The sequence below is a fragment of the Triticum dicoccoides genome, chromosome 3B, assembly GCF_002162155.2.
Source record: "Triticum dicoccoides isolate Atlit2015 ecotype Zavitan chromosome 3B, WEW_v2.0, whole genome shotgun sequence".
Classification (NCBI taxonomy): domain Eukaryota; kingdom Viridiplantae; phylum Streptophyta; class Magnoliopsida; order Poales; family Poaceae; genus Triticum; species Triticum dicoccoides.
Window position 1 is genome coordinate 155,785,007 of NC_041385.1, and position 10,263 is coordinate 155,795,269.

A 10,263-nucleotide genomic window follows, 5' to 3' on the forward strand; every position below is an offset into this window, starting at 1 on the left:
GCATCTTAGTTTTCCTTGTTTGGGCCACAGGAAAAAAATGAATGCACAAAAATTCAGAGAAACACACCTCGCTTTATTAGTAGGTATAGAATAGTACCACCTCACCCTCTTAGACCCAAAACCACCAATTTATATTTTGCATGGAGTTAACTGTTATCGATCAACTAAATAAGTCTGACTTGAAAATCAATAAGCGGAGAATGAGGATGCTGAGTAAGAAAAAGAGAATGAGTCCCGCTAAAGGAAGGAATGGATATGTTGTCCTATATGGGTTACTTAAGTGTTGCGCAGTTAAACGGCTTGCTTCATAGTTAAAGTAGATTTGCGTTACACATATTGAGATTCAGTAAGTAGTGTGTAATTAATAGGAGGTGGACGAAAGACTACCTTGAAGATGTGAAGAAGCTCGTTGTCCAGGGTACTAGAGGTGCTCTCCAAGGGAGAGAAAGAGAACATTAGTGTGGGACAGACGAAAATAGAACGGGTAACAATCTTCACTAATATGAAAAAAAGCTCATTGTCCGAGATACTAGAGGTGCTCTCCAAGGGAGAGAAAGAGAACAATAGTGTGAGACAGACGAAAATAAGACGGCTAACAATCATCACTAATATAAAAAAGAATAGATAAAAAAAGTCAAACCTATAGAGTTTTTCATTCAAAAAAAATATCATATAGAGTCAGGGGATGGGATGGAATAGAGTCGGCGAATGTTTTCCATTGCAACGTACATGCATTTGTGTAGTACAAAGAGAAAACCATACAGTAAAATAAGAAGTGACTTACAGAAAAAGAACAGTCGATTTATAATAGTCACCACAAAAATAAAATACATAAACATGTGAGAAAATACTCCCTTCGTTCAAAAATATTTGTTGTGAAAATGGATATAAATGGATGCATTTAGAGCTAAAATACACATTCATTTATCGGATAAGTATTTCTGGACGGAGGGAGCAGTAAAATCGACCGAAACCGAAAAGCACACACCAGCACGAAACTCCCCTTCTCCTCCTACAGTTGAACTCTGAACTAAGCCCCAACCTGAAGACAAGACAAGGGAAGAGCGGAGCAGAGAGCGCCGCGACCGCGAGCGTCCAACCCCCTCACCCCACCCACCTACTCCCTCCAGCAGAGCCGCCGTCGCCGTCGCCGTCGCCGCCGCCATCCTCCTGATCCCGCGATGTCCTCGTGGCTGCGGAGCGCGGTGAGCAAGGCCGTCGAGGCGGGCGGCCGCAGCGGCGTCACTCGCGCCGTGCTGGGCTACGCCGATGCCGTCGCCCACCACGCCGGCCAGGCCGTCGCCGAGGGCACCAAAATCCTCAATGATCGCATGGTGAGCGCCCCTCCGCTTTCCGCCCATCTATTCCCCCCACTCCAGAAACCCCTTCGGTTTCGTCCAAATTGTTGCTGTTGGGGAGGTGCGAACCGAGAAATTAGTCAAACCGAGATTTTGTGCACACTAAGCCAAATTAAAAGCATTCAAGCTATGCTAAGACTAATTAATTATGTACGAATTGACGAGATCTCTCAGCAATTGGACAATTTCATGCCCCACATGTTATGGCAAGTTCATACTATGTTCCAAGACTGAAGAGTTGCCACATAGTGGGGAGAAAAATTAATGTTATGGGTATTTGGGATTTTAGGCTCGACTGTTTGACCCTGGGTGCAGTGTGTTTGTAATGTACTCGAAGATATCAAATATCAAATGCCCTGTCCCTGAGTCCTGATAATGATTTGCGACAAGTTATCAAGTGTTTAATGTGATTTGCAGATCACCCAGAACTACAAAAGTGTCAAGAAGACAGTGAAGCGCTTGGAAGAGGCGGCAGTTTCATCGCGCGGGGATGTGAGAGTTCAGGTGCTAACACGCTGGCTCAGATCACTTCAAGAGATCGAGGCTGCGTTCGGAGGTTTGGATGAGAGTGTCTCACACAATGTCTCTTCAGTTGACCCAAACAGCTTGAAAACACCATTAGCAAGAGTATGCATCTATGCATCACATTGCCTTTGTGTGTCCGTTTGTGGCCATGCTCTATATTTGCTTTGCTTCCTTGGTTTCATGTGTTTTGAGGTCAACTCTTGTGCACAGGTTTTGTTTTATGACGCTGACATTGGAGGAGCTCCTATGAACTTCCGAGATGTATTCCTCTATAGCCAAGCACTTGAGGGTATTACATTGTCCATGGTGAGTTGGTTCAGCCATGATATCCTAGTTGTCAAGATACCATCTACTTGATCTAACCAGTTTGAATTTCCTGTTACACAATGCTATTGTTTGTTCTTACCGCTGATAGAAGCTATCAAAGTAAACACGTTCAATTCCTTTCTATGTGCAGGTTCTCGAAGCACCCAAGGAAGAAGAAGTCTCCCTGCTTTTGGAAATTTTCAGGTGAGCTTATTGTGTACTCCCTCCGTAAACTAATATAAGAGTGTTTAGATCACTAAAGTAGTGATCTAAACACTCTTATATTAGTTTACAGAGGGAGTACATACTGTTTGGTGTTGCTAATTTTCGGATAGGTTGATCCGATGGGCTTTAACTATCTGTAAAACCTCGTTTCCTTTTCTCCTTTAGTTGGCATAATAGGAATATATTGTTAGTTTGTTACTTACTTAAATACTGTCATACACGAAAAATCTTTGACGTTGTGTACATTATGTTGGTATTTTCTTGGCCCAGATGAACATGATATTCTGAAACACCTGAATAAATTACTTCTTTAACTTTTAAGTTTTGTTCTAATCCATTAGCACTACAGCTAAGTTTATGGCTATTACAAGATAGTATTTGCAATGCGTGGATAAGATTCTTATATGTTTATTTTCGAGACAATATTCTTACACTGTTTTGTGGTTTCGATGATATATTTCTCCTAAACATACAGTTAAGATAACCCACGTATTGCTGAACAACCTCATCAGTTGTAGTCCTTGCAAGATTATATTTACTGTTCCTTGTATTACTGAATGTTCTTTTTGAATCTCAACAACCTTTCGATTTAACTATTTGTCATTTCCTCTAGCCTATGTCTTACAGGAGGGAAAGAAATCAATAATGCAATTATGAGCAGCATACAAGACTTGGCAAAGTCATTCTCAATTTACCAGGATGAAGTCCTGGTACGTTTGTTGGATGTCCTATACACTTATGGCATGCAAATTACTAAACTGGCAAAAAGCTAAAATTGCAATATAATAAATTTTACAGATGATTCGTAAATATTATTACTAAGTGGGTATTATATCTGCGTAACTCATAGTCTACAACTAGTTATTCACATATATGTCTAAATTTCTTCGTTCGCACTCGAGTTTGTTTCTCTATTTATCTCATTATTTTTGCTTACCGATGACATAGTGGAATTATTTATCATAGCTTGGTTCCTTTTCTTGCATGCACTACTTTATCTATTTTTATTTACCTTATCCAAATTTTGGATGGTTTGTGTTTACACCGCACGTGATTTCTTGTTACCCTTTTCTTTCATACAAGGTAAAAAATTATGTTATTTGAGGAGATTTTTTAGGGTTCTAACAAAGTAACCGTGAGAAGAAACCAATAACCATAGAGCAATGAATACGTGTGACTGTGAGGCTGTGGACATAGTTATACTCTGGTACTTTAATGGTCTGCAGATTTATTGCTTAAAGAACTAGAGCGATGAATGTGATGATGCATTTCTGCTCCACTGTCGCTAGACTATGACTATTGTCTTTTATGGAGAGAGGACATAAGATTGTTCAGTATTACCCATTTTTAATATCTTCCCATTAGGAAAAACTTTAAGTGTGATGCACAAGTGGCGAACTTTTTAAGAAATTGACTTCATGTCTAACATATTAAATTCCTATACACATTTAGGTAAAACGTGAAGAGCTGCTTCAGTTTACCCAAAGTGCTATTTCAGGACTAAAGAGGAGTGCTGACATTGTGAGGTGAGCATTTATGTAACTAGCTGTCAAAGTCTGGTTTTCTTACTGGTTGTCTACACAATCTGGTACATGAACTGCTGTAATGAGATTAGATGTTATACTTATCCGATGCATTTTGGTAGTAATTGGTCCATAAATTTCAACTAATCAATATTTGAATCATATACCTGGACCCTCCTATTCCAAAGTTTTTGCCTGAAACATCTAGGGCGCCCAAAAGAGATACCATGGTGCTTTTGCCTCTAAAATCCAGTTATTGTTTTAGTTCCGTTTGTTGTTACTATAATATGTTAATTTTACTTCAGGATAGATGCTGAAGCCTTAGAATTGTGGAAGAAACTAGATGAGAAGGAGGCATTGCGAGTTCAATCAAATGAAGATCCTGAAAAAGTTTCAGAAGATACTGCTGTTGCAGTCGTTGAGGTGTTGCCTCTGTCAACATATTATAATTTAGCACTTACATATTCACAGAAGTTTTCTTGATTTAGCTTAGTCGCCACTTGTCAGACTACAGTGTGATGTGCTCAGTCATATGTGTTTAACTTGGGATCTTCAACTATGTCCTTAGAATTTCTTATTTCATCCCACATTATTGAGCAAATGCTTGTCAGGGAAGTGCACGTGGCAGATAGATTGTCCCTGAAAGCATATGCAACTGACTAATTAACTATACAGAACAGAAGCACCAATCATGATCTCACTGATCATGTTAAATCTGTTCATTGCATCAAAGGCAATAGTTCTCATCTAAACAAAAATTAAGTTCAGTATCACATGTTTGTTCTGTTTTGATAATGTTACATCTTTTATTACTTATAGTATTTTTTGTTTCACATTTCTTTTAAGGCGCTAACTGAATTCTCTGCTTTGACCAGTCTTTTAAAGAAGCACTAACTGAAGTCAGGTTCTGTTCTAGAATGGAACACCTTCTACTGAAGAAAAGATCAATTAACGCTGGGGATTCCCCAGAGGTTCATTTCCAGAAGGCATGTATTCATGTGATCTTTATGCATATCATTTTTAAGCTAGAAATTTTCGTATTTTGAAACTTCTTGCAAAATGACTGGATGATTCCTTTCACATAATACTTTAGATCACTAATAGGAATATCTTTCAGTGCTATGCGCTGCAAATTTTATGGATACATACTTCTACTTCTTTTTTGTTCCTGGATTAGCCTGGAACTTCATTTGTAGATTTTGTCACTGAAAGAATTGAACTGATAATTGATGGGATATGTTTTCATGTGTTCCTTAAATCTCCCATTGAATAGTTGTATCCTATGCACTACCCTTGTTAGACACTTGGACGCGATGGCCGTAGAAGTTGATTTTTTGAGCTAAGGTTTCACGCATATTTTGTGTGTACAAGTGACCAGTCACCGTTGTGCTTGAGATCATGGTGGAGTCAGCTTCCATGTACCTTTTTGTTCAGTTTAGACTTCTGATATTGACCTGATAGACACTCAGCATGAACACTTCTTATATATGTTCACTTGGTGAAAAGGCATGGATTGCAATAACAAATACACTGTGGTAAATTTTGCAGGTTGACAAATTAAAGGTCTTAGCATCCTCCCTTGCCAATTCATCCTCCAAGGCAGAGAAGCGTATTTTGGATCACAGGTGGAGTTTCCATACAATTCGTCCATATGAATCTTTTGATGCCATTTGATTTACTTTATATCATCTACCTTTACGAATTCATTTTCCTTCATCAAGAACCCTTCGAATTTATGTTTTTTCTGGGTGAATTCAAAAACTTGGTAGACCATGAAGTATCTGTCATGTTGCTCCCTACTGTGGTTGCATTCCTTTTCTGGATTTTGCTGTTGTACTATTTTCTTTAACAAATCCATTGGTTTTACAAGAACTTCGAGGTGACCTTTCAAAATTTATTGTGCATACTGCAGACGCCAGAAAGAGGAGGCTCTTAACTTTCGTGCCAAAAAGGAGAATGAAGTGAGTGCAGTTGAAAAAGTAAGAATCCTAGCCCATACGGTGGCAGTAGAAATGTTTGTTCTCCTTGTACTATAAGAAATCATATTTTAGAACATAGGGCTCTCATCGTGATTTTCATTTAGCAGCTGGTTTTGGCCATGCACCTTTGGACATGTGTCTTGTTTCATGAAAACTGCATCTAACACCTGCTGTAAGGAAACCATTATGCATGCGCACAGTGTTCATGAGATGTAGGGTTGCCAGCGAGTTAAGCTCGAGCCAGCCGCGATGTGGTTCGAGACTAGAGTTAGGCTCGAGCTCAGCCCGAGCAAACTGATATGAGGTTTAGCTGAGCTTGAAAAGGGTCAGTAAGGTCATGCATGTAAAAATTGAAGACAGTTTTGTGAGGTCAGCTCCAGCTAACTGAGATGAGGTTGAGCTCAGGTCACTTTGAGCTTGAACCAAACTCAACTCGAGGCTAGTTCTAGCTGAGCTCGAGTAGCTTGTGGAGCCCAAGCTTTGTTTACAGGGCTATTAGGATGTCTACCTATATTTCTGGATCATAAGTACTTCGCATGCAAATTCACATGTCACATACATTTAAAATAAATGCTTGGATGAATATTCTTTTGTTGTATATTCTGCCGATGTTCCTTACTTTCTAATGTGTCACTGTATAGGAGTTGACTGCTGAGATTTCGGAATTGGAGAAGCAAAGGGATGAACTCGAGGCTCAGCTGAAGAAGGTACCTACATTTTCCTTGATAAGACCTTCTATTATTATTTTCAGCGTTGACTACTTCTAGGCATAGGTTTGACATGGACACAAATGTTTCCGTCCGGCAGACTGATGAGTTCCATCATTAGTTGCCTTAACCCAAGGCCTCTCTGATGCAGGATTAACTGAGGTGTTGAGTCACCAGTGATATTTATTGTTATGCTAAAACTAATCGCATGTATGAGCTTCGAAAAATATCGTATTTTGAGGTCCTTCCTAATTTTGTCCGACAGGTCAACATTTCACTGAATGCTGCTGTTAGGCGGCTCAAGCTAACAAGGGAAGAGAGGGATCAGTTTGATGAAGCAAACAATCAGATGATCTTTAGTTTAAAAGCAAAGGTGCGCCCACTTTTTTTATTGACCCAGTTTTAGTATTCTTCCAGTAATATTCATGAGATTGACGTTCGCTTTTTGGGTTAAAGTATTTGATCAGCTTCATATTTTGTTTTGAATTAGGAGAATGAACTTTCAAAAACTATTGCCTCATGTAATGTGGAGGCTGGTGTAGTCAAGACTTGGATCAATTTCCTTGAGGATACTTGGCAGCTCCAGTCGTCATACGATGAACAGATTGAACAGAAAACCAAGTATGTAGTGATTATGGCTATACCAACCTTTGATTGCAACCATTTTTATCCTATTTATCCCCTGTAAAGCTATCATTAAAAATGGTGCTACATTTTTTTAATCAATTCAGCTTTATTTTTTGTTTTATGGCCACAGTGATGAGCTAGAGAGATGCACAAGCAATTTTATGAAGTTGACGAAATATCACCTTTCTACATTCAAGGTATTTGGTTGGGTATAAACTGATTAAAGCCGTTGTTCCATTCCTAGAGAACACACTGTACCATTAGGGTATATTTTTTATCACTGTTTTTTATGCATCTTTTGGCTTGAGCAGGAAGTTCTAAGCCCATCGATTGAGCGGATCCAAACATACGTGGATAATTTGGCATTCTTAAATGCAAGGTTATTCTTTTGTTTTTTCCCCTAAAGTCTTCCACATATTCCTGGACCCTCCTGTTTGACACAACAAAGGTCCTAATGAGTTTGCCATTATATGATTTGGGCCAAATATTGTAGGGATGAGTCAACGGAACTTGAAGCCGAGGAGGTGTCAGAAAAGACAAGCCCACAGAAATCCCTCGAGGAGGAATATTTGGAAACTGAAAAGAAGGTTCGTACCGAGTACCCAATTGTGATGCTTACCTGTTTTTACAATCGAACTGCTAGTTAATTCTTTTAATCCCCATCAACCTCTCTAAATAAACATTCCTATGTATGTACCCATGTTTTCCCCCAAAAATTATACTCCCTCCGTTCGGAATTACTTGTCTCGAAAATGGATGTATCTAGAACTAAAATAGTTCTAGATACATCCATTTTCGAGACAAGTAATTCCGAACGGAGGGAGTAGTTGGTTGTGCAGAGGAGACCACATAAACAGATATATGGCTAGAAAATAAGTACTTTGGGTGGCTATTAATGTTGCAATGATTTCAGATCGTAATTGCCTTCAGCATCACTGATCACATGAAGAAGCTGTTTTATTCCGAACAAGGGTACAGTTCTAGGTACGGCCAAACTTCCCATAGTATTTTCTCTCTTGTCCTTACAATTTCTTTGGTGGGAAATCGGTTTTGATCCCTGCAACTGGACATGCTCCATTTTCTTTTCTTTTCAGGAGAGATGATCCAGAGGTCAGGAGCTTATTTTCGGAGATAGACAAACTGAGAGAGGCATTTGAGTCTATAGAAAGGCCGACGCTAGACATCGAAGTCCGCAGAGCAAAGGTGCCAACGAAGGAGCGAATCGAGTCAAGCTCTTCGCCTGTTCAGGCACCCTCTACGCCTAAAGCTGCGCCCGTGGGCTCTCCAAAATCTCCAGTGAAATCTGAGCAAACACTGGACCTTGGTTCGGAGCTCGCAGAGTTGGAGTTAGAATTTGGTAAATCCAACAGGTACTCCCCTGAAGATATAAGCGGGTGGGAGTTCGACGAACTCGAAGAGGAGCTGCGAGCCGATATATCCAAATCGAGCGATACGAAATAACCACATGCATCTACACCGAGAAATGCATACTATGTTGCGCACCTCTGGGCACTGCACAACCCCAAACACTCGAATGTACATAGCGTTGTTTTATTGTGTCCATTGCTGTCCTTTTTTTTTTTTTTTGCGGGTGCATTGCTCTGTCCTTACTGTATGAGAGATGCAAATATGTAAGACTACTATTGAGGCCTTGACAAGTCATTTGTTATTTGTTTGTTCTTGTCATGGACATGTATGCATACAGAAACAGTGAAACATACTTGACATTTGTAAAAAAATCCATGGATATGCTTTTCGTATTTCTCAGCATGGGATTATAACATTTGAAAGCCAACTTACAAATTATAATACCTTTGCATTTCCACTTTACAACAACACAAAATGGCAGCACATGCTAACTTTGATACTCCATTACCATTATCATTATTAAAAAGAGGAATATATTATTATTTTTGCACTAGAGTAGGCAGACGGGCTTGTCATCATCTCCTAATAATCCTCCGTAGCTGTACGTCTTATGCTTGATGAGGCACAGGGCTACGCCGTCGACGCAGCGCGCGACCTCCACGCCGGTGAGCATGGCCACACCGCGACCACTCGCGTCGTGTGAGAATTTGGCGACGCAGAACCGGCCGTCGCCGGTGCCTAGGTGCAGGAGGAACGACCGTACCGCCGCCTGGCAGGGCACGGTAAAACCCTCCCACTCGTGGCTCACCACCGGCGGTTGTCCGGCCGCCGCGCCTGCTTGCCGCAGGTCCGCCGCGCAGAGGACGCTCTGGTCTCTCTCGGAGAAGCCAAACCAGAGCCTGCGCTCCGGGGCGAAGAAGGCGCGCCCGCGGAACGGCATCGCCCAGTCGGCGACCTTGCTCCACTCGCCATGGCGGACCTCGTTGCGATTGATGCCATAGGAGATCTTCTTGGTGTCCAGGGAGTATGTGCCGTGGCCCCTCGCGGAGACCCAGAGCTGCGTGTCGCCGACCACCGTGTAGGCGTCAACGGCGCCGTCGTACGCGCCGGTCTTGCGGCCCTCCTTGGGCTGCTGCGTCACGTAGGGCGGCGGCGGGACGTACCGCCAGTGCATCTCCGACCTGCGCGACCAGTAGGTGTCGTCGGCGAGCGCCTCCACGACGGGCCGCTCGTGCGCGTCGTCGGGCGGGCTGCTGAAGAAGTACGCGTCGTCGCCGACGGCGACCGACACGGGGTAGTGCTTCGGGTCCTCCGCGCTCGGCAGCGCGGAGACGGCGCGCAGCGCGTCGTCGTAGAGGAGCGCGCAGCCGAGGTGGTCCGTGGCGGCGATCTTGTCCTTGCCGCGGCCGAAGAGCACGAAGTTCATGGGAAGGTCGCCGGCCGACGGGTACAATGTCACGATCGGGGGAGGCAGGCGGCCCTCCCTGATCTCCTCGGCAGCCTCCTCGGCCTGCGTTCGTCGCCGGCCATCCTTGTCGGAGAAGAAGAGGGACCACGGGGGTATGCGGTGCACCGTGTACAGAGACTGCAACGGGTGCCTGCATCTCTCGACCACCAGATACAGAAATGCTCGGGCCCGACTCAT

The 10,263-nt window shown here is 42.4% G+C and overlaps 1 protein-coding gene across 2 annotated transcripts; it reads left to right on the forward strand.

Annotated features, from left to right (window-relative positions):
• The first annotated feature begins 1,042 nt into the window (after positions 1-1,042).
• On the forward strand, positions 1,043-8,993 carry LOC119275305 (protein Hook homolog 3-like). Of its 2 annotated transcripts, XM_037556126.1 has the most exons (18): positions 1,043-1,334; positions 1,776-1,985; positions 2,094-2,189; positions 2,341-2,393; positions 3,028-3,124; positions 3,867-3,940; positions 4,243-4,360; positions 4,813-4,923; positions 5,486-5,562; positions 5,850-5,916; positions 6,558-6,623; positions 6,889-6,996; positions 7,114-7,244; positions 7,381-7,447; positions 7,562-7,629; positions 7,744-7,837; positions 8,164-8,234; positions 8,345-8,993. In XM_037556126.1, the coding sequence occupies exons 1-18, from the start codon at positions 1,182-1,184 to the stop codon at positions 8,709-8,711; spliced, it is 2,028 nt and encodes a 675-aa protein (XP_037412023.1). In that variant the 5' UTR covers positions 1,043-1,181; the 3' UTR covers positions 8,712-8,993. The 2 variants fall into 2 exon arrangements, with proteins under 2 accessions (XP_037412023.1, XP_037412024.1); XM_037556127.1 differs by lacking the exon at positions 1,043-1,334 and having other exon boundaries at positions 1,788-1,914.
• Positions 8,994-10,263: the final 1,270 nt, after the last annotated feature.